The 25,169-nt window shown below is 38.0% G+C and overlaps 1 protein-coding gene across 3 annotated transcripts in view; it reads right to left on the bottom strand.

Moving 5' to 3' along the window:
* Positions 1–25,169, bottom strand: part of LOC132774791 (opsin-5-like) — a 44,783-nt gene that overhangs the window by 8,282 nt on the left and 11,332 nt on the right. For 2 of the 3 annotated variants that reach the window (XM_060775220.2, XM_067467438.1), the window contains exons 2-4: positions 12,723–12,810; positions 8,732–8,894; positions 1,204–1,331 (exon numbers count right to left, since the gene is read on the bottom strand). In XM_060775220.2, the coding sequence (XP_060631203.2) occupies positions 1,204–1,331; positions 8,732–8,894; positions 12,723–12,810 (379 nt within the window). Of the gene's footprint in view, positions 1–1,203; positions 1,332–8,731; positions 8,895–12,722; positions 12,811–13,255; positions 13,395–25,169 lie in introns of all 3 variants that reach the window. The other variant, XM_060775219.2, reaches the window with a different exon arrangement.

Below are 25,169 nucleotides of genomic sequence, written 5' to 3'. Positions count from 1 at the left end.
ATAGCCGTATTTGCCTTAGAGTTTATAGATAGATAGTTTGTATTTGCCCTATAGATAGATAGTTATAGATAGATAGTTTAGATAGTACATACCCCAGAGTTTATAGAGTATTTACCTCATAGAAATTATAGTTGTTTTTTACCTCAGATTCACACCTTTGTACATTGTTGTAATTCACCTTGATTATTTAGTAAACAATTGTTAAACTTATTGTTGTTTGTAGAGTTTTATTTTGGGGGAATTATAGTAATTAGGGCATATCGATGGTCACTGGGAAAATAGCCAGACACATTTAGGTTTTTCATTAGATCTTTCTGGTGTGCCATCACAATTATTATTATTATTACATTGATTATTTTACTCTCTTTATTATTATTGGAAGGATATTTACATTGACGAAGGTTAGAATAATAGTTTAATCAGGGTTGGACAGACTTTTCTTAAATTACAGTTTTATGTAAATATTCAGAAACATTTAAGATACGGATGCTGCAATTAATGTAATTTTATTGGTATCTATTTTTATTTTGAAATTTACCCGATTTATCGTTGATTCTATCAGTTTTCCCAGTTTTTTTGTGGTAAAATTAGGTGCCTCGGCTTATATTCAGGTCAGCTTATACTTGATTATATATGGTATACTATTATCTCATGTTCCTAATGTTTTGCTTCAAATAGAATCCTACATCTATACAGCTAGATAAGATTTCATTTTCTTTTTTATAGTTCTCAAAACCAAGCAAGCCAGAAATAAATCAGTTCCAAAACAGGAGACTTTTTACCCAACACAATTGTAATGCTGTGGTTCCATTTCAACCACCATGACAACCATAAATCCTGGGATTTCCAGTTGGGTTTTCTTTTTTTAGAATTTTCAAAAAGAGATATCTGGTGCCTCACCTGATGACAAATCTTAGGATTTCTCAGGATGCAACCATGGCAGTTAAAGTGGAACCACGGCACTATAATTTTGAGATATGAAAGTGCAGCAGATGACTAGAAGGAATAAACATTTGTGTTACAACACACTTTGGGACATTTCGTAATTAGGTTCTTGTGGGTTTTTTCAGGCTATAGGGCCATGTTCTAGAGGCATTTCTCCTGATGTTTCACCTGCATGTATGGCAAGCATCCTCAGAGGTAGTGATTATCTGCTAGCTTTTTTAAAACATCTGGTAAGAGGGGGGGGGAGAGTATATTTACCATAAACTGGAAAGCAAATTTTTAGGCAACACACTATACTCAGTAGTGTTAGCGTAGATAGACTGCAGACGCCAAAAAACACTCCACAAAATGCATAGAATAAGCAAACTTGTTGCCCAAACAGCCATCTGAGGGAAGGAACAGAGAAAAACAGGTATAAACTTCCAAAAGCTCTTCAGCATTTTTCTGTTATTTTCAGTCATTTGATCAACAGCAATTTATACAGTTTCCAACAGAAACAATAGCTCTGATTATAATTGCTGTTTAGTCCATAAGGTCATATTGCCTCACCTGTCCAACAAAACTGAAACAAAACAGTTGCCGTCAAGTCACAAGAGAAATCCTGTTGCTTCCTAAATTAAATAACACAAAAGGAAATGCAGCAGCCCCAAACCGATAGATCTGGAAAGATCCTGGCCAGGAAACCCAGACGGTTCTTAATATAGCAACAATATAATAAATGGAACAGAGATTTTAAAGAAATTATACACCATTAAAATTAAGATTTTTAGTATCTTGTAAGGATTCAACAGCTCCTTACTTTTAATCAGAGTGAGGTGGCTGTCTTAAGAAGTATTACACTGAGGTGATGGCAGCCACAGAGGTGTGTACTATACAAATTGCTCTGCACCTCCAAATTAGGGTCACAGGTGGTGATCAACACAATCAATACAAGGCCCCCATGAAGGAGGACAGACTTGGTGGGGCTGGTTGGCTTCACATGACAGGGGCAGAGCTTCAGTCTATGCAAGGGTATGCAAGGCTGCTCTGCCCCCCTGCTGTTCTCTTTGCTTCAGTGTGGCCCTCACTCCCACCCTATGGACACTCCAACAAAATCTTGGCAAGATAATTCAATGATAGATTTGCCTTAGGGTCACCATATATTAGAACTGACTTGGAGAACAAAAAAATACTCAAGATCTCCAGGTAGTTATAGAATCATAGAGTTGGAAGAGACCTCATGGGCCATCCAGTCCAACCTCCTGCCAAGAAGCAGGAAAATTGTATTCAAAGCACCCCCGACAGATGGCCATCCAGCCTCTGTTTAAAAGCCTCCAAAGGAGCCTTCAAGACACTGAGGGCAGAAAGTTCCACTGCTGAACAGCTCTCACAGTCAGGAAGTTCTGCCTCATGTTCAGATGAATTCTCCTTTCTTGTAGTTTGAAACCATTGTTCTGTGTCCTAGTCTCCAGTTCAGCAGAAAACAAGCATGCTCCTTCCTCCCTATGACTTCCTCTCACATACTTATACATGGCTCTCATGTCTCCTCTCAGCCTTCTCTTCTTCAAGCTAAATATGCCCAGCTCTTTAAGCTGCTCCTCATAGGGCTTGTTCTCCAGGCCCTTGATCATTTTAGTCGCCCTCCTCTGGACACTTTCCAGCTTGTCAATTGTGGTGCCCAGAATTGGACATAGTGTGTCAGGTGTGGTCTAACCAAGGCAGAATAAAGGGGTAGCATGACATCCCTGGATCTAGACACTATACTCCTATTGATGCAGGCCAAAATCCCATTGGCTTTTTTTGCCACCACATCACATTGCTGGCTCATCTATGGAATTCCTTGCATCTACCCAGCTTGTAACTCTAAGAGATCAGATTAGTCTGGCATGACTTGTTTTTGATAAATCCATGTTGACTATTAGCAATGACCACATATGTTTCTAAGTGTTTGCAGACCACTTCCTTAACAATCTTTTCCAGGATCTTGCCTGGTATCGACATGCGGCTGACTGGATGGCCTCCTTTTTAAACACTGATGGACTAATATGGCTCTTTTTTTCAACACAATTATAGTGATCTGTACCATTTTAGTTGCCATGGTACCACCCTATGGGATCCTGGGAATTGTAGTGTGGTGAAATATTTAGAATGTTTTGTCTGAGAGCTCTGATATTTCACCAAACTACAAATCCCAAGATCACACAGAATGTAGCCAGGGCAGTTCAAATGTTTTCAAAAGCCAATTATTGTTTAGTGTGGAAGAGGCGGCATACCTGCTTAGCTTCAAGTCTATCACATACTTTCTGAACACGGTGCAGTAATGTATCGATTCTACATACTTTAAAACTTTTGCAACTAGGGTCTGAAAATGTTGTGCTATACTTATGGAGGATTTTAATGACATTTACAAAGTTGCAAGTTCTGGTGTGAAACTTTGTAACTATTGATACAGCAACTAACTTTAAGAAGTTTATGAACTTCCAAGATTTATTGGAAGTTGATAAACTTTTAAAGTTAGTTGCTATAATGCACAACCACAACAACTCTCTCAGGTTTTGATTAGGAAGAGCTCACAAAAAGATAATTCACAGAGAGTCTTGGGAATTGTAGTTGGTAAGGATTATGTGAATTTTATATCATTTCTTTCTCCTTTCCTTCAATAAGATAGACTTTTGTAACTATTCCCACAAGTAAGATATAAAGACAACAACAGGGATCTTTTATGAGGAAAAGGTTACTATTCCCAAATAGCAGCAGCTTGTAGTTTTGTTAGCTGCTCATTAATTAGCGATTTGCTCCTACATGCATACCAAATGCATACCAGTGGCACCTCTTCTCTCATTTATTATTTACTTTTACTACTGTTGCAAGACTTTTTCCCCTAGAGATCCCAGTACAGCTTCTTGTGGTGTGAGATTCAGGTGAAATACAACTCATTATTGTATCAATGTCTTACACCTCCTTCACTGCTCCTTGGTGGCCTAGACATATTCTCAGTTCTTCGGCTGGCCGCAGTTTCTAGTCTATGTATTTCCAGACACATTCAAATTCCACATGAATTATTTCTAGTTACCTTAGAAACCTGATTTGAGCTCCTAATCCAAAATCTCTTTTGTAATCAATCTGTTGCATTTGGTGAGATCTTAAAAAAACAAAACATTTTCTATATACTAAAGACTCCGGAAGAAATCAGAAAATTATATGGAAACCTTTCATGGTTCCAATACAGACAGTTGAATGAGGCCTTTAATAAGGATAAGAAATTAGGATTCAAGGAAGGAGATAAATTATGGGAGAAGATAATGTTGTTAGTGACAAAAGTGATCATTAAAATATACAAAGCTCTTTTAACAACTGAGAGAATCAAATAAAAGACTGTATGACCAAGTGGGCAGCAAATATTGGACACACTATAAGATACAAAGATTGGGAAAAATATGGAATGACAAAATAAAATAACCAATTCATACGATCTACATGAAAATTGGATTAAGATGATGTACCAGTGGTATATCAAACCAAATAAATTGGTGAAACGTTGCAAGACTTTTATTTATTTATTATTTACGACATTTAATATACCTCCCTCTTTTTTTCCTTCCTTTCCTTCCTCTTTTTTAATTCTCTCTTTCCCTTTCTGTTCTTTCTCTCCACTTCTCTCTTTTCCATCTCTTTCTCCATTTCTCCCCCTGGGTGGTGGTGGCTCTTTAATTTTTATTGTATACTCACTATGTATCCTATTTTATTTTAGTTAATCAAATTTTGAAATACCCAGTTTGTGTACCCCCATTTTATCCCTTAATAAAATATAAATTAAAAAATCTGTTGCATTTGGTCATGACAGCAGTATAGCCTTATGTGTTTGAGGAATATGCATGCCTTCTGATTTCTTCAGGGTTCCTACACCTTCAAAGATCATTACAAATTGAGGCCACATGCCTCGACACGGTTCCTCTGTGCTTTAAAAACAGTATGACAGAGCAAGGGCTGGTAAAGTGAACCCACCAGATGTTATTGAATTGCAAATCCCATCTGGTCTAGCCAGCCCAGCCAATGAGGAGGAATGCTGGGAGTTGCAGGTCAATAAGATCTAAAAGATGACTGCTGCAGAGGCAAAGCCAGTGAAGGCTAGTGTTATAAAGCCCTGGCGCTTTAGCACTACTCTTTTGATCTGCACAGTGCAGCAAAGTGTTCCAAATAATGCCTCTCTTCTGTCTCAGGCTCTATGTTTGTCATTGTGCTGCTGCTGTTCCTAAATTGCCTCTGATCATTTAAATTCAAATAAAGCCTTCCTAATAATAACAATGTGCTTCCTTCCAGTGCCACTGCTCTGAACCCTTCCAAGTATTACTTGGGATGGAAGCACCAACAAACCAATGTCTTACTGGGCATAAAGTCAAGGGAGTGCGCTTTCTTCTGACTCTAGAGGCATGAGAATTTATAAAAGATTTATATAAGTGCTAAAAAGATATCTCATAACTGATATAAGTTAAACTTATCAGTAATTCAGCTGAATCAATCCTTATGTAATAGAATAAAAAGGTAAGATGAAAATATAGAAATATTAATGATATATGAGTTTAGCTAATGAGGAGATAACTGGATGTGAAATATAATGTTTTCTTGCTCAACCAACTGGGCAAATATGTTTTGCTTGGTTCCACTTTAACAATGAAAAATACAGTGATACCTTGACTTCAGAGCTTAATTTGTTCTGTGACCAAGCTCTTAACTTAAGACACTCTTATGTCAAGATGAATTTTCCCATTGAAACGCTTTGAAATGCTATTCATTCATTCCGGCCTCCGAACCCTCCCCCCATTTTTGTTATGTGTTTTTAAATAAGAAAATGAACTTTATAAATAACAAATAACATATAAATGCATATGCACATGCAACAATAAAAAAGAAAGATCAACTTTAAAATGATAGAAGCACAAAGTTGCACAAACTTGTGTCATGGAAGCACAAAGTGAAGTGGCAGAAGCATCATTTTCTTCATACTGTATTCATTCCAACCTCCCTCCCTTGCTCTTTCTCCCTCTCTCTCTTCATGAAGCTAAGCATACCAGAAATAAAAACCACAGACAATCAATTAACCCAAAGTTCCTCAAAGTGGACAAGAGCACAAGGCACAGAAGTATGGGGGCACAAGGCCCAGAGGCATGAGGCACCGAGGCTGCTCCCTTGAAACCCTAAAAACCTGTAGTCTTCTGCTTGTCCTCCCTCTGGCGCTAATTCTTAACTCAAAATGCTGCTCTTATGTCAAAGTGAAATCCAGGCTGAAAGATGCCTCTTAACTCATAACACTCTTAAGCTGGGATGCTATTAAGTAGAGGTTCCACTGTACAATACAGTAATAATGTATGAGCTTTATTGATTTAATAAATTTACACAATAATCAACAAGACATAAATGTTGGTATTGCTTAAAAAACTCACATAGCTAACTCAGATGAAAATTATTCACAGCCCAAATCCTTGCCAAAACTCTATCAATGTTTTCCTATAAAGAACAAAATCTGATAAACAAAGAATTGCTGGTAATTGGTTACAAAAGTCCAATAACCACACACAATAGCCCTTGCTAAGAAGAGATTGGAGAATGTCAGTGTGGTTCTTTTCCCAGACTGCATGCTAGAGATGTCAATAAGCAAAGATAAATTCCTCTGCTTCTCTAACCTTGCCCATCATGTATTGGGCATTTTCCTTTGAAGGTCATTGTCTGATTCTCCCACCCTACTTTTCACATCCATATTTCCAGTTACTTCTCTCTCAAATCAAACTGAATCTACCTGATCCCACCTGAAGCTAGTAAAATCTGTCTAACTCAGGAAGCTTTAGGAATCAGTCAAACTAGTTGAACAACCATATTCAGATTTTTGTGGCATGAATAAAAGCTATATATTTTAAATTAGGATCAATGTTATGTTATGAGATGTATCAACCATGCCACATATTTACTACAGCATTTCATAGAGCTTTGGCCAAAACAAGTATCTTCATGGGCTGGTTGTAAGCAAATACAATACATTTTTAAAAAATATATATTTATATTATCTATTAAATGTAATATGCGAATGGAGAATGTCTTTAATTTCATGAGATATCAGAAATAATAATTATTTCAAAACAGAAAAGGGTGGACTACATTTTATTTTGGGGGGGAGGGGCAACAGACAAGACACTTCAATTGCTCAATGCAAAGAACATTCACAGAAATGAACAGTGAATGGCAACTACAAAATCGTCAAGATTTAACTTCATCCTTGTTACCCTGGCTTTTTTTTTTTATTAAAGTAGGAAACTTTTCTCAGAAAGTTAAGCCTCTTTTTCTCATCTTCCTTATGTAATGATGCCCACTCATATTTTGCCAGCCACGAACTCCATCTGCTTCATGAATATGAGGCCATAATTAAAATATTGACAAGAGTTCCATATCTCAAAAAAGTGAATCTATCCAAACATATTTTGGTCCAGAAAATAAATAATTAAAGTAAAATAGCAAATTGGGAATTTACCATGCAGGTCCATTCTAGACAAAGAGAAGAAGCCATGGGTTAACTCCATTCACCGTCCATGTAATGCAAGGGATCACATGTGGTCTTTGAAAGACCGGTATTTCTCACTGAATTTCTTGTTCCTCTTTTAGTGCATCCCAAAACCATGAAAAGGGGCAAGAGCAATCCGAAAGGATGTTTTCAAAAAGGAAATTAGTCTTGCTACCTTAAGTGAGGCTGGATTGCTCCTTCTCCTTGAATAGAATGGTCATTTCAATAAGTTCCCAATGTGCTACTGTCAGTCAGTATAGAAGAAGCCAGCCATAAAAGGGAATTACAGAACTAACAAAGCTTTCAAAATATTGTTATAAATGGCAGTTCCTAATTGGTTCTGTCATAAAAACATGGGAAAAGCTTATTTCACTGCAAAAACTTTGTCTTTGTGCAAGGGACATCGCCCTATAGCTCATTTTGGCTTGTTGAGTCTCCAAGAATTTAACAAAGCTTCTGCCTCAAAAATAAAGTTTCTGGAGTAAAGACCACACAATGAAACAGGAAATAACACTTTCAAACCAGGAACAGATTTTCTTTATTATTAAACAAATGTTTTATAAAATTTGTCAAAAATCAGTGGAAAAATAAAATGTTCTGAAATGTGGTCAGCTAGCAGTGGTGAAATTTTGAAAGTTTTGTTAGAGTTCTGAAATTTTCACCACCAACACTTTAGAAACAAAGCACCAGTGCCCCCTAGTTTTGTAAGTACTTTAGAACCATTTAGAACCATGAATCGCACATGCTTCTCTCCCTCCCTCCCTTTCGCTCCCTCTCTCTCTCCATATATGTGTGTGTGTATATGTGTGTGGTGTGTGTGTGTGTGTGTATGTGTATGTATATATATATATATATATATATGTGTGTGTGTGTGTGTGTGTGTGTGTGTGTGTGTGTGTATGTATATGTATATGTATATGTATTTCGTAACTCAACATCAATAAAATGCTTTACTACAGAAAGACACCAGTTCTTTTGTTATTCCTCCCACAATGATCAGGGAGTAGCAACAATACAGTCATGGTATTGAATAAACACACGCTTTCTTAAGACATTTTAGTGACAACAATGTTGTAAAGATAACAATGCTAATTACTGCCAACAGCTTGGAGGACTATGGTTGTATAACCTTGCTTTTTGCAGTCCCACTAATTACTTGTCATTCTCTTAAAACAATGTAGAGAAAAAGTACTACAGTTTTTAGGGTTTCCAACTAGCAGAGTTCCAGTGCATGTGGTGGATGTATATTGAACAAACCTGTGTGCAAGGCTGGATGTAACAGCTAGAGGGTACAAGGTCAGAGTCATACCAAGATCACTGATGGCCAAGTTGATCATGAAGTATTCTGCTGGTTTCAATAGATTCTTTTTCTTGTATGAAACATAGAGGAGGATACTGTTCCCACAAAAAGAGCATATGCCTGGAGGATAAAATACAATAAAGTAATTGTTTGTTGTTGTGATCTGATTAATGGTAACCCTAAAGTAAATTTATCATGGGGTTCTTTTTAATCTGAAAATGATTCATCAAAGATCACTGAGAGGACTTCTATAGCCAAACATGGATTTGATCCCTGTTTCTCAGAGTCCTAGTTGGGGTTGGCTCTCAAGTTAGCTGTACTCAGTCTCAATTATCACTTTGATTTTGCAGACAAGTAACATGCTGTCATTGACAGTAATTCTCATGGTGAAAACACTTTTGGCCAATGTAAGAGAATGACTAATGCTAATTTTCTTTATGCATTTTGCAAAAACGATTACTCCTAAGTCCTTGTGGCATGATTTCCAAGTTGTTCTTTCTTCTCTAGTGCCAGGTTATTTTTATCGCCCTTGTCTCCAAAGTGGCCAGGCACTCTGAAAATCATTAAGAGAGAAGAACTACATATATTATCCTATATTATCATTTCCAACTTCTCTATAAGGACAATAAGCAGATTAGATAGATAAAGAAAAGTCACATAGAAATCTCTGAAATAAATAAATATAAATAATTGTCTCTATAAGTTGGAGATGATAGAATATTTCAATATGGAAATAAGGGTGCATTAATGTGCACCCAATTTAGTTGAAGTTAAGCTGACTGAGACTTCAGCCCACTCCACTAGACACTGATGAGCAATCCAAGCCTCTTACTCCATATCAAATGTCTCAAGCCAATGAGCTCCAAGCCCCTTGTCTTCTGAAAATTTTCAACCACATTTTGCATAGAGCTACACCATAGACCTTATGGACTAACAATGAAACACTACATTCCTAAATTCCCCTTCCATTCTGCATGACAAGAAGCAAGTTTAAGAAACAATTCAGAGGGCAGAAATCACACTGGAAAAAGGGCAAACCAAGAGCCTTCTCAGCGGCCTTCTGGTTATTAATTTTGGAGTTCTGTGTTTCTCTTTATTTTAAGAAAAACATACCCACTCCAAGAAATCCCATTTGATCCCTGGAAAATTACAATCCCGGATACTCATAACTCCATATTACTTTTATTTTTTATTTTTTTTATTTAGAATATTCCTATCCCACCTTTCTCTGCAACATGGACCCAAGGCAGCTTACAGACAGAATACAAACATTAAAATCTTTCAACCAGGAGAACAAAATAGATAAAACTATGACAAAACAACAATCAATAAAATCCCACATTTCAGTTAAAACCATAACCTCCTCCCCCATGTATCCCTCCTCCATCTCGATCATAAAATCCCCAACTCCTGTCATGACTCAATTAAAGGCCTTGTTAAATAAGGAAGTCTTGACTCCCTTCTTAAAGCTGAGCAAAGATGGAGCAGCCCTTCGTTCTTCAGGGAGGAAGTTCCAGAGGGCTGGAGCTGCACCCGAGAAGGAGCCCTTGCTAGTTATGTGTAAACACATTCTGGTGGGGGCTTGAGTATTGATTAGAATTTCCCCACTTGATCTAAATTTGCATCCTGGGATGTATCAGGGGACACGGTGGTTCAGAAAGGCTGGATTGAAGCTGTATAGGGATTTATAGGTGAAGACCAGCATCTTGAGTTGAGTCCGGAACTGGACATATAACCAATGGAGCTGCTTCAGGATAGGCGTAGTATGTTCCCTGAAGTTAGCACCCATCAGAAGTCTGGCCACTGCTCTCTGAACGAATTGCAATTTCCAGATGTTCTTCAAGGGCAGACCTACACAGTGCATGCTGCAATAATCCAATCTGGATGTAACAAATGCCTGCACTACTGAGGCCAGGTCCAGAGTCTCCAGGAACAGACACAGTTGGTGCACAAGCTTTAGTTGTGCAAAGGCCAACCTAATCACCGCTGCCATCTGGGCTTCCAGGTTTAAAGAGGAGTCTAGGATGATCCCCAAACTGCACACCTGGGATTTTAGGGGGATTACAACCCATCCAGCTCAAGTTGAAATGCCATTCCTGAATCCCTCCTCCAAGACACCAGTAGTACCTCTGTCTTGTCTGAATTGAGCTTCCACTTATTCACCCTACTTTTAATTTGCAGTTCTCTCGAGGCCCATCTAATCAAACACCTAAATTCAGGGATGGTCCAAAACATTGCTTCTTCACACTGGCCCTGGATTCTTCAGAGATGTTTTCACACTTTGCTCCTAAGTAGCAGAAGCAGAACCCAACCATCCAGCTGGGCCAAACCTGGTTTAGGCTACTGGACAGTCACTTTACCTTTTCCATAATTTGTAGCAATGGCACCAACTATGGAGCTCCTGAGAGCTCTGCCCATTACTGGGTACTATTGCTGATGTCAGAAAAGATGCCAGCATAAACTGTGGAATGGAGGGGCAATCATGTGGGCACTTGACATCAGCAAAGATGCCCACATGACCCTGCTGCCCACATGACATCAGCAAAGGAGTCCAGCGATGGCCAGGGGTTCTTCAGAGTTCTGTGGCCACAATGTCAGACAACAGGAAAGGTAAGTCCCATTACCTTTTCCTCTATATTGCAGATCAAAGGGAAAATTGAGTGGCAACATTGGCTTGTGTGAACATTTGGACTGGTTGGTATTAGAACCAGCCCTACCATTTCTATACCAACTCTAAAGAGTGAGGCTGCTCCAGAGCATTCCTTGACTTCTGTTAACATGTTAGGGGTCAGAAGTCTCTGAACATCATGTGAACATTCAGGAGCCATTTTGGACTGATTTCAAAATATGTGGTCCATGTCAATTCCCTTAGATATATCAGAATTTCAGTAGGCACAGATATATTTAGGATAAATTATAAATTCTACTAGCCATTGTTAAGAAACAGTGAGTTAGACTCTGCTAGCTGGATATTCCCCAGATATGTTGGGCTCTAACTCCCAATATCCCCAACTAGCAATATACGGGCCAATATATTCAAGAAATTCCTAGTTGAAGAAAAACAAAATAATATTCCTGCTGAATGTTACTTTTGGTTTCTTATCAAAACATCACTTTTAGTTCAACTTCCTACTAGAGATTCTGTTTCATTTATGGCCTTAATGATTCAAGACCGGTGGAAGGTAGCTTTGACCTTCCAGATAGTTTAGCCTACAAAGCTCACCAGCCCCTATCCAATACAGCCAACAAGAAAGGTATATGTGAGTTGAAGCCCAAAACATCTGGAAAGCCTTTTTTTTTTACTCGAGTTCAGAGTCTATCTGGGGAGAAAATACATTGAATCTGAACTACTCCACACATCAGGCATAATTATGATCATTCTAGCACACTTCAATTGAAAAGGCGTTCTTTTAGTCCCACAAAAATCTTCCAACAAGTTATTAACAAATATTTTGTGAATGCAGATTGATTGATAATGCGAAGCCAGCATAACAAAGAATCCGATTATTGTGAATGGTAAAGAAGTTCGTATATGCAATTTAGTCACTCTTGCTTGGCTTCTCCTGCCTGAAGAAGTTACTAAACTTACTAGGAATTGAAACTGGGCTTGTTGGCCTCTTCCAAGCCAACATCACAAACTTGGTATAGTACGTTTTTGTTTATGATCCTGTTTTTTTTTTAAAGCACAAGTTAGAAATGTTGATCCAAATGAGAGCAAACAGCCTGGATGGAATTGGGGCTTATCCTTGTGTGCTAACCCACTGGCCAGTGGCCACACACATTGTTCCGAACTGAGCAGATCAATAAGAGAACATCATGTCTAGTTCAATGAAGGACAAAGTGGTTGAAAACCATCACGTACATACAACCAACAGAGTGCATATTATGCTGTGGAATTTGAAATATAATCAACATCATATGAAGAGAATCTTTAACAACTCTGCTTACCAAATATAATATAAAAGACGCCAACAATAACATCTTCTGCTTCTGTTATTTTGGAATGAAATGTCGTATTTGCAGAGTAAAAGCCCATCTGGAAAAAACAGAGGTGTATTATTATGTGTTAGTGGCTTTCAATTTCAGCGACAATGTTTTCAGACACAAGGCTATTAATGCATTAGTTCAACACCTATGTTTTTCCTTCACATATTAATTTTAAAAGCTGGCTCAATTTTAAAAACTGAAGGTAGAAAGATATTTTAAAAACTCTTAAAATCAAAACAGTAAATAATGAACAACACTCAAAAACAGGGGAACTCCAGACAAGAAACTATCAGGGCCAGCTAATCACCTCCCCAAAAAAGATTCCCCCAGCAGAAAGCAGCCAGACCTTGAAGCTGCAAGGCCATTAAATGCTAATCAAGGTGGCTAATTACAACATTCACACTTTCCTCAAACAGTCAACAGTTCTTTCTCCCACCCTGGACATTCCACTTGCTTAGTTTTCAACAAACCTCACAATCTCTGAGGATGCCTACCATAGATGCAGGCAAAACATCAGGAGAGAATGCTTCTGGAACATGGCCATACAGCCCGGAAAATTCACAGCAACCCAGTGATTCTGGCCATGAAAGCCTTCGACAATACAGCAGGTTTTATAATTGTTCTTCAATATAGCTATTTTTAAAATTAAAAATAAAATAAAAACCATCATTCACAAGAACTGTCTTACAGATGCCCATGTGCTGGACAAAATATTTGCCACAGGAATAAAACAGCATTGTGATTACCCTGCAGCACCCTCAATATTTCTTCACATATCACCAGATTCATAAAGGCACCAGTAAGCAAATCTGGCAAGCAAGAGTTGGCTGGCCCTTAATGTTCAGTATATATAAGCCTTGGCCATAACAGCTTCATTTAATGTGTCTGGTAAAAGCAGTAAATCAGGATGGGAGTTAGGTGGAAAGTTGAACTCTTTTGAAGCACTGCAAATGCACCTCTGAATGTCTCAAGAATCAGTATCAAATTGTGACATAAACCTTTCCAACTTTATGAAGACTGGTCCCTCTTACCTTTTCAGTCTAATATTAGCAACTAGGTGCTACAGGGAAAAATCAAATTGTGGACTCTTGTGTTTTAAAATCAAATAGAAAGTGTAAATAGTACAAAATTGCTTATTGTGAATACTGACCTAACCAACAACTTTTTACAGGGTTTATAGCTCAGATTTCACATGGTCTCACTGTAACATTTGTGTTATGTTACTATAGAAGGCTTATTCAAATGGAGAGTCAGTTAAAGTCACGCAGAGAAACCTTTTTAAAACATGGATGAGTAATCTTTAAGGACTAAAGATAGCTTCACAGAAAAACAAATCTCTGTAGTAAAATTTAGGGCAGCCAATCTAAGTGCTGGACTAATAGCCACCATGGGGTCACATACATCTTTCCAATGACTCATCAAGCTGCTTATGGTGGCAAAAATAAAATTAAAGATTCAATTGTACGCTGATAAGACTTAGTGAACCTGATTAACTCTGTCTTGACAATAGCTGACATCTCTTTGTGGTCTGTATTGTTTGCTGAGCTCTGCCATCAGAATTATGTTAGAAATGCCAGAACAGTAATATTCCGTGTACAGGGTGAACAGCCAAAATTTAAGGCGTACATGCCAGGCCCTGGTAACATCCTCATCAACAAGCAAATTCTTGATACATTCTGTACAAAACACATAGCGCACAGATAAGGATTACCACATATGGATTAGATATTGCTCATGCACTTTTGGTCATTGTCTGCTTAACTCTGATGCTTGGAATAAACTCAATCTCAACCAGTGCTGTGAATAGGTTGTATTGAAAGAAGTGCTGAATCCTGGTAGATCATTTGGACAAACTTCTTTTTTCTTTTTTTCTTTCTTTTTTTTTTGGGGGGGGGGGGCTCTGTTAGTCTTTCCGCTCAGTTTCAAAGCTTGTTCCACCTCTGTATCCCAACTAGAGGATAGAGGAGGGCTGATTTTCAGAACCCCTCACAACACACATAGTACATGCTTAAAACGAGATGAAAAAGGAAAACTGCAAGCATTCACGCTTTTTTTCCAATTATAATTTGGTCCTCCAACAATTTAATGGACTGTGACCTGGCCCTCTGTTTAAAAGGTTGAGGATCCCTGAATTAACACAACTAGCTGAAGTCCTTTCCAGTTCAAGAATGGAGAAAGTTTATCCCAAAGTCTTCATGTAGCCAGTTCTTCACAAAATTATTTTGTATTTCTCAGTTCTTGTGGGTTTTTTCGGGCTATATGGCCATGTTCTAGAGGCATTTCTACTGACGTCTCGCCTGCATCCATGGCAAGCATCCTCAGAGGTGATGCTTGTCATAGATGCAGGCGAAACGTCAGGAGAAATGCCTCTAGAACATGGCCATATAGCCCGAAAAAACCCACAAGAACTGAGTGATTCCAGCCATGAAAGCCTTCGACAATTATTTTGTATTTATTTCCTGCTTTAGACAAAGATCTATCCTGGGCCCTCGGGGATCCAGGACTATGCATAAACACTGTATTTCAAATGAATCTGAAGCTATTGCAACTTTGGGATGCATTTCCAAAATATTATGGTTCTGCATTAGCTTCAGCACTTTTAAGGACTGACTCATGAGAACATCATTTGCCATTCTGCCTCAGGCAGCAAAATGTCCTTGGTAAAGCCTTGATTGTTGACATACAGATTATGTTTTGAATCATGCTTCTCTTCTGGTTAGGTCTTCCCAAAACATAAGACTAGTTGGGGGAGGGTGGAAAGAGGAACAGACCATGGAAGTATATTATAATCATGGCCAACAGAAAATACTGAAAGGGTTTGGTGGGCATTAACTTTGAATTTTGGAATTGTAGTTCACCTCCATCCAGAGAACACTGTGGACTCAGACAATGATGGATCTGGACCAAACTTGACAGGAGTACTCAATATGCCCAAATGTGAACACAGATGGAGTTTTGGGGAAATAGACTTTGACATTTGGGAGTTGTAGTTGCTGGTATTTATAGTTCACCTACAATCAAAGAGAATTCTGAACCCCACCAATGATGGAATTGGGCCAAACATCCCACACAGAACCCCCATGACCAACAGAAATACTGTGTTTTCTGGTGGTCTTTGGTGACCCTTCTGACATCCCCCTGGTGACCCCCCCCCCCAGAGTCTTGACTTCCCAGGTTGAGAAATGCTGCCTTAAGGCCATCCAGTCCAACTCCCTTCACCAAGGTAAGAAAACATAATCAAAGCCCTCCTGATAAAGGACCATCCAGCCATTCACACACACACACATATATGTATATGACAAATGCAGTATCAAAGATTTAAAGGAGACCCCTAAAGAAGGACAATGATATGTTGCATGTTCCAGAATAGGCAAACCAGACAATCTCCACATCAACACTGATAAACAAACAACCTCCCCTATCCATGGGGAAGACTTGCTTGTGGATATCAGAAACCATGGATAATAGCAATTGTTGTTGTTGTTGTTATTCCACTTTTATTTCTTGATTGAGACACAAACTGACTCACAACATTGAAACACAATTTTAAAAGTGTCTCTCCTTACATATAGGGAAACACAACCTGCCAAATAGCTTGAATCTGAGCAATATAGGGCCTTGTAGGTCATGTCCATCACACTGAATTGTTCCCAGAAGTCAGTGAAGTTACTGCAACAGGAGGGTTATATGCTCCCTGTAGCCAGCCTTGGTTAACACTCTGGCCACAGCTCTCTAGACCTGCCTGTTTCTGAACACTCTTCAAAGGCAACCACAAATGGAGTACTCTACTGTAACATAAACAGGATGCAAGTAAGGCATGTCCCAGGGCCAGATCTCAAGGAAAGGGTGCAGCTGGTGCCAGGTTTTTAATGTGCAAAAGAAGACTGCAGAAGCCTGGACCTCAAGCTTCAAAGCTGAGTTCAGGAGTAACCCCAAACCATTAATCTAAATCTCCAGGGAGAGTGTAACATGATATAACACTGGCTGAATTCTTATTTCCTGATTTGATGTTCAATGGACTAAGGACCTTGTCACATGGTCCTTAAGCCAGAGAACAATGGGGGAACCCATCAGGCAGCAAGGCAAATTGGCCAGGCAATGTGCATTAAGCGCCCTCATAACCACCACTGTTCTCAGGCCTCTGTCTTACAACATTGACAGGACAGAGCCCCACAAGAAGTAGCCCTGCGTCATCTCATGCCGGGTCTGTCCTGGAAGCATTATAGGATTGGGCGAAAGCCTCATGTGATGAAGTCGTATGAGCAGTTCTGTTTTGTCTGGAGTACATTTCAATTTCTTTGCCCTATCCTGTCTATTATTTATAATAGACACTGGTTTAGAACCAGAACAGCTTTCTTGACTTTGGCTGGAAAGGAGTGGTAAAGTTGGGTGTCTTCCACATATAAATGGCATCACACTCCAAAAGTACAGCTGATCTCTCTTGGCAATTTCATGTATATTTTAAATAGCATAGGAGATAAAACAGAACCCTGAAGGACCCCGGATCAATGGTCAGGAGTGTGAACAGGAGTTCCCCTTCTGAGTTTGTCCCCCTAGGAAGGAACACTGCCACTGTGAAACAGTGCCTCCAAATCACACTTCGGTGAGGTGTCCCAAAAGGATACCATGGTCAATGGTATCAAAAGCCACTATATTTTTTACTATTCTGCAACACCAGAGGACTTAGGCCCTTATCACAAGGTGTGTGTGTGCTCTTTTGTCAGCAAGCGTGGCAAAGCAGCAGGTGTGCAGGGAAACTCTGGCACCCCGCGTGCTGCTCGGTGTGGCAACACTTCCCTCATCACATGGGGGAAATCTTGCCCAACCAGGGCAGAAGTCTGCTGACTCAAAGACGGGAGCTTTCCCAAGTTGGTGAGGAAATGTCCTAGGATGCTTCTATGCTGGTTGGGAGTGGGGCCTCCACTGGAAGTTGAGGGATGTTGTATGATAGGCTGCATACCCATCCATCTCTCTTCTGGCTGGCAAGTGTCTTAGGATGCCTAAACTGGTAAGTATGATGAGGTCCCTAGAGAAACCTCCAAACACTTTGGGGTGGGGGTGGGGGTATTTGGGATAATGTGGATAAGTGAAGCCATGGATATCAAATCCATGGGTAAGGGGCCATACTATAGGTGTACCAAGCACAAATCCATTTATAGCACTAAGTGGCCATATTCATTTGCTGTACATAAAATGCAGCCTCCAAGTTCACTAGTAATTGCAGAGAACTCAGGCAGTGGGAAGTATGTTCCTCAATTGTTAGTTACTAATAAATTCATAAATATTTTAGCAAAAATAAGTTCCCATTAAAACCTTGGTGACATTTTCAAACAAAAGGAAGGCAACAATCTTATATGCATCACTAGAAAGTTCCCACAGTGAATTCAACATCAGTATAGACATATGGATGATTGCTTCATTTTCGATCTCCTAATCCAAATATTTCTCTTTGGCTATTTTTCTAATTCTATTTTAGAAAAATTATAAAATCAAAGACTTTTATAATGCTTATATTGCAACTGAGGGACCCTGGTGGTGCAGTGGGTTAAACCACTGAGCTGCTGAACTTGCAGACCGAAAGGTTGGTTATTCAAATTCACGAAGTGGGGTAAGCGCCCACTGTTAGCCCCAGCTTCTGCCAACCTAGCAGTTCAAAAGCATGCAAATGTGAATAGATCACATTTGCAGGAAGGTAATGGAGCTCCATTCAGTCATGCTGGTCACATGACCTTGGAGGTGTCTATGGACAACACCGGCTCTTCAGCTTAGAAATGGAGATGAGCACTACCCCTGAGTTGGACACAACTAGACTTAATGTCAAGGGGAAACCTTTACCTTTTTATATTACTACTGTTACACAGATACTATCAATGTGTGGTGATTAAGCTCCACCTTCACATTCTACTTTTCTCCCTACAACGCGAGTGAAAAAAATTGCTTATTTTTTTATTTAGATGAGCAATAGAAAAACAATATTATAAGGATGGGATGGACAGCAAAACAAGAAGAAAAAACACCCAAAGTGAAGCATTACATCTGAATTCCAAACTAATAGAATGCTCTCTGGCAATGTCTAGTACATAAAATGTTCTGCTACCAAAACATTTGATTTATGCTGCTATCAAATACATTGCTTTTAAAATGCATTTATGAGTTATCTAAGGACATCAAAAGAAACTGAAGAACTTGTTTATAGTCTAGTATGCTCAAAAATAAAGTAAGAATCAAACAGACAGATAATTCTACCATTCCTCAAAACTAGAACCAAACCATTGAAATCGGTTGATCTTAAATTAGCTGTGATTAACATGTCACTGTTGTTTCAACAATTCTTTTCTAAATGGGACTAAGACTGAATTTAGCTCTCCATTTTTTTAATTAATTAGCGGCTCAGGTTGCCAAAGAAAGTACCATTGCTTCACTTTCATAATATTTTTATGGTGAATGAAAAACCTAGCAATTGCTCTTGGCAGCATTGCCACAGACGTGTGCTATGAGATGTACTATAAGTATTTTTAGAAGACCACAAACCCTATCACCACACACACCCTTCCTCCCATTAGATTTTTTCAATATTTTAAAAATAAATGTAATAAATTTCTGCAAGTGACTGGTTAGTGCTTACAAGGTTACTGACTTTGTGGTTGAAAGGATTAGAAATCTACACTATAATAATGAATTTGGGATGTATTTTTCAAAAAAAAATATTAAGCTAGAATAAGGACACTCAGTTCTCAATTAATATAATGGAAACCATAGATCAAAGTGAGGTGAATGATTTGAACATTGCTTTATTTTCACTGGAGAGAAACTCATACAAAGTAATACTTCAATAGCTTTACCAATCTCTTACTGTTTTACATCTGGGTAGCACTTGCTCCGTCGTTTTTGGCTTCTTCTCAAGAGCTATTTATGGCAAGATACAAGGCTATGCCCAAAACATATCATTTGAAAATAAAGGAGGTTAATGTCACATTGATTAGGACAATGGGTGCCAACTCAAGGTTATTGCTAAGGTTATAAGTCTTAGTTCTTTCACTGACTTTATGAGACTAAATTTTGCTAGTGTGTTTGATATGTACTTGCTTGTGTAACACCTTGCATGTTTGCCAGCTACCTGTATTCCTGATAGAACATCCTTATTAAAATGATCTTTAAATATTAAAAATGAAAATATGTTTTGAAATATGAAACAGATGATAACAGACACTTTTGTGCTACACTCATCCCCTGCCCTTGCTGCTAAAGAAATTGGAACAGTTTATGCAACTCTTCCAAGGAAATACTGAGCACTTTGATTTTTCACCTATACCTCTTGTACTTTGTTTATACAAAATGTGCAATTCCAAACTTTCCATAACTTTCAACCAAAAGAAAATGAAGCATTCTTAATCGAATCCACAGTTTTAGGAGTGGATTGCATCAGTCAATGGAAAAAGTATGTATACATTGGGGTATAATATCATTAAGTAAAGGTAAAGGTTACCCCTGGCATTAAGTCTAGTTGTGTCCAACTCTGGGCGGTGGTGCTCATCTCCATTTCTAAGCCAAAGAGTTGGCATAGACGGCTCCAAGGTCATGTGGCCATCATGACTGAATGGAGCATCTTTACCTTCCCGCCAGTGCAGTACCTATTGATCTACTCACTTTGCATGATTTTGAACTGCTAGGTTGACAGAAGCTGGGGCGAACAACAGGAGCTCACCTTGACCTGCAGATTCAAACCACCAACCTTTTGGTCAAAAAGTTCAGCAGTTCAGCAGTTTAATCTGCTGCACCACCACGGCCCCATATCATTGTAGGGCCTAAATATTTTTAAAGGACCCATTTTGGTCTGTTCTTGAAAGATAAGTAAGGTGGACCCCTATCAGTACTTGGACAAGATAATATCAGGCGCTGTAGCTTATATTTCAGAGGAAGGAACTGGCAAAAACATTTCTTGGGTATTTCTTACCTTTAAAAAAAACCCTATGATTTGTATGTGGGTTGCTGTAAGTTGGCAGGCAACTTGAAAACGTGTGCAGGCACACACACAATGATTCTACTTATTGTTATCCCCTTTGTACTCATATATGGTTTACAGCATATATGAGAAAACAATAAACCATGTTTGGTTCCTGGCCTCATTTTATGACACCCCCCCCCCCAAAGCCCCTCAAGTGTTTCTCAAAGCCTCCTGATCCTCTACTAAATTAAGTTTCATGTCTTATTTTGTGGGCCAAAACTTCACTCCAAAAAAAAAAGGCAGTAACTGTTAGAAAAACACCCCCAATCCTCAAATCATAAAAAAACAAAGAAAAGTATCAATATATCAAACAAAACAGAAATTGTCTGACATCATTTCCAATTGTACAATAAGAAACAGAGAGAACTTGGCACAATTGGAAGTAATGGAAATAGCTCTTTGAGATTTCACACAAAGGTCTACTTTTAGTTTACAAATTTTGCTATAGCTACATTTACATTTTTGAAGAATTGAAAATGATGGATAGGTTTGTTGTAGCATGCTTATTTGGAAAAGGAAGCACATGGTTTGCCTTTTGAAATTATTATACCATCTTTGCTTTATATTTTTTGGAGAGAAAAAAGTGTGGTACATATAAAACAAAGGAGTTAACCAGTCTTAAACTCAAATATAAAAGAACTTACAAATAGCCACTTTCCTAATAACCAAGAACAATATACAATGAACCAGCCAGTAAATCTTATAAAATTGCCAGAATGTAGCATTTATGTCAGCCCCACAGTGTTACACATAACAATTCATTTCACCCTGTATTTCCTCCAAGAAATTCAAGATGCCATATTAGGATATCACATGTCTCACTTTGTATTTACGGCAATACTGGGAGTTGAAACCTGAGGTACATTGACTAGTCATGATAAAATCCAATATGATTCACCATTCATTTGAGGCTTTGGTGCTAGTACACCTATTTCTAACCTAAGACAGTAAGGAAAATGACCAGGAAAAACTTCCCAAATATAATCAGCCCGTGGCTTGAAAATATTTGTTACAAAATTCCAAAAAACAAATTTTGATTTTGTCATTTTAAGGGGGAACATTAATAATAATAATAATAATAATAATAATAATAATAATAATAATAATAATAATAATTTATTTATACCCCACCACCATCTCTTCAAAGAGACTCAGGGCAGCTTACATGAGGCCAAGCCCAGCAATACAATACATCAATATAACAGAACACAGCAGCAAAAAAAATAAAAATACAATACAAAACCAATTATAAATAACACATCAACAATATAAAATCGTGACATTTAAAACACAGAAGTCAAACACTATGGGCATGGCCAATTGTAATGGAATATAAAAATTAAAACACTGGGTAAGACAGCAATGTAACATATCTGGATAGGAGAACTGAAGGATAAAGTAGGGTTGATTACACTAACGGGAGGAGTAAAGTGCTTCTGAGGGCATTCTGCAAAAAATGGTCAGTCTAGGGATTATTGCACATTTATTCAGTGAAAGCACACTGGAACAGCCAAGTTTTCAAGCTTTTCCTGAAGACTGCCAGAGTGGGGGCTTGCCTAACCTCTCTGGGGAGTGGGTTCCAGAGCCGGGGGGCCACCACAGAGAAGGCCCTCTCCCTTGTCCCCATAAGCCACACCTGCGATGGAGGCAGGAGCGAGAGAAGGGCCTCTCCGGAAGATCAAAGAGACTGTGTGGGTTCATAAACATGGTCACGTAGGTAGGCAGGTCTCAAACCATTTAGGGCTTGTCAGTAAGAACCTGCCTTTGTATATAATGAGACTTGAGCACGCACAGATTTTGGTATCCATGGTGGCGATGGTGTCCCAGAACCAAGCCACAGTTGATACAAAGAACCCATTATAACAGATTTAAAGATAGGAGAAACCAACTTAATTCCTGATCTTGCAACTTCATGTTCTTCCATTGAGGTTGTTATAATTTATAATATGTCAGCTTTGTAAGTACCATATATACTCGAGTATAAGCCGACCCCAATATAAGCCAAGGCAACTAATTTTTCCACAAAAAACTGGGAAAATGTATTGACTCAAGTACAAGCCAAGGGTGAGAAATGCAGCAGCTACTGGTAGATTTCAAAATAAAAATAGATATCAATAGAATTATATTAATTGAGGCATCAATAGGTTAAATGGTTTTGAATATTTATATAAAACTGTAATTTAAGATAACTGTCCAATTCTGATTAAACCATTATTCAAACCTTCTTCAATGTAAATGTAATAATAATAATAATAATAATAATAATAATAATACAGTAAAATAATGAAATGTAACAATAACAGTAATAATAGAGTAAAATAATAAATATTATAATAACAGTAATGAATAGAATAAAATGGCTTCAAACTACAAGAAAGGAGATTCCATCTGAACATTAGGAAGAACTTTCTGACTGTGAAAGCTGTTAAGCAGTGGAACTCTCTGCCCCAGAGTGTGGTGGGTGGTTCCTTCTTTGGAGGCTGGATGGCCATCTGTCAGGGGTGCTTTGAATGCAATTTTCCTGCTTCTTGGCAGGGGGTTGGACTGGATGGCCCATGAGGTCTCTTCCAACTCTATGATTCTATCATTCTATGAAAATAATAAATATAATAAAAAATAATAGAGTAAAATAATAAATATAATAAAATTAGAGTAAAAAATCAAAGGTAATAATAATTATAATAATAGAGTAAAATAATAAATGTAATAATAACAATAATAAATAAATAAAGTAAAATAATAAATGTAATAAAAATAATAATAACCCAGTAAAATAATAAATAACCTTTACTCAAGTATAAGCTGAGGGCGGCTTTTCCAGCCTTAAAAAAGGGCTGAAAATGTGGTGGAGCTGTAAACGGATCAAAAAATTCTGGACACAAGTCCATAGATCGATAGAAAAAATATTAGAAGTAAAATTTAACCCGATACCGGAAACCCTAGTATTAGGACTCCATAATCTCAATCTAGATAAAAATGAAGACAGAATACTTTTCTATTTAACAACAGCAGCTAGAATGGTCATAGCAAGACTGTGGAAAAACAAAGAAGTTCCATCACTGGAACTCTGGATGGACAAGGTACTAGATATATTAAATATGGATATTCTGATACAAAAAATCTCCCAAAGTCATAGGAAACCTCAGAAAACCAACTGGAACACAGTATTAAAATTTATAAAAGAGGAAAACAATGGGTTATACACTATAGCACTACAATAACACTCCAAGAAAGAGATCTAATGTCAAGGAGAATCCAAGGGTTTAAATACCCGGAGCAATTTAACAACAAAGATACCTTTTATGTTCACAGAAAGCTAGCCATTGGGCACAAGAAAGAACTTAATGCTTTATTTAGAGTTTAATATGTAAATCGCAAAAACTATAACAGCACTTTAAAAATATATATGTATATATATACGTACAAATGTAAAAGTCAAACTTATTATATAAATCCAAAGAAGTGTAAACCACGACGGATAAACCTGGAAGTACCATACCCTTCCCTTGTTATCTCCCCCCCACCACCACTCCCCTCCCCCCTACCTGTAGATCCCTCCCCTACCCAACTTTCCCTTCTCTTCCCCTCCACACTTCCCCTCCCCCAGTATGTATCCTACCCTTCCGACCTTATTTCCTGTTTTTAATATTTTGTATGTTTATGAAATTAATAAAAATTATATTAAAAAAAAACTTGGCTTATATTCGAGTATATGCAGTAAATGGAATATATCAACAGGAGTGCTATGACTCAACAGCAGTAGAGGCATAAGAGCACAAATCATACAATATTCAGTCAGAAAGTGAATGAAAAAAATCAGAAAAGTATTTTTCATATTATAATATAGATGGTTTTGATTTAAAGAGCAATCTCATGCATATCCCTGGAAACCAGAAAAGCTACCTTCTTAATGTGTATACGTCTTATTGGATGTGGGGGGATATTCTCCTTTTAAAAAAAGATCTTAGAAGCATATTATCCACTTCTATCTTGACAAGAATCCTTGAGGTCAATTAGAGTAATTCAACTTCGTATTCTTCCACTGAAGTTGTTATAATTTGTAATACGTCAGCTTGTAATATGTCTCTCATGGGCAAGTGCAATATTCAATGGAAGCAAGAAATGCATCTTGCTTGTAAAATGAGGAACAAATGGAATTAGGCTTTCAGAGAATAAAATCTTTCCAATATTACTGTTAAGCTTGTCAAATGTTCAGATTTAATTTTCATTCCTTCTCGCAGGACACATTTCAGAATCACCATAAGACATTCCTATGCATCTCTTCATTCAATAAAAGATCCCAATTTATATGTCTGAGTACAGCATGCTTGTGAGAGTATCTGACAGCATACATGCAGCATTTGATTCCAGGAAGCCTTTTTTTTCTTTCCAAAGCACTTTTT

Source organism: Anolis sagrei, chromosome 4, assembly GCF_037176765.1.
Source record: "Anolis sagrei isolate rAnoSag1 chromosome 4, rAnoSag1.mat, whole genome shotgun sequence".
In the NCBI taxonomy this organism is placed as follows: Eukaryota; Metazoa; Chordata; class Lepidosauria; order Squamata; family Dactyloidae; genus Anolis; species Anolis sagrei.
Note: the sequence above shows the minus strand (reverse complement) of the source record. Positions and strands in the feature narration are given on the sequence as shown.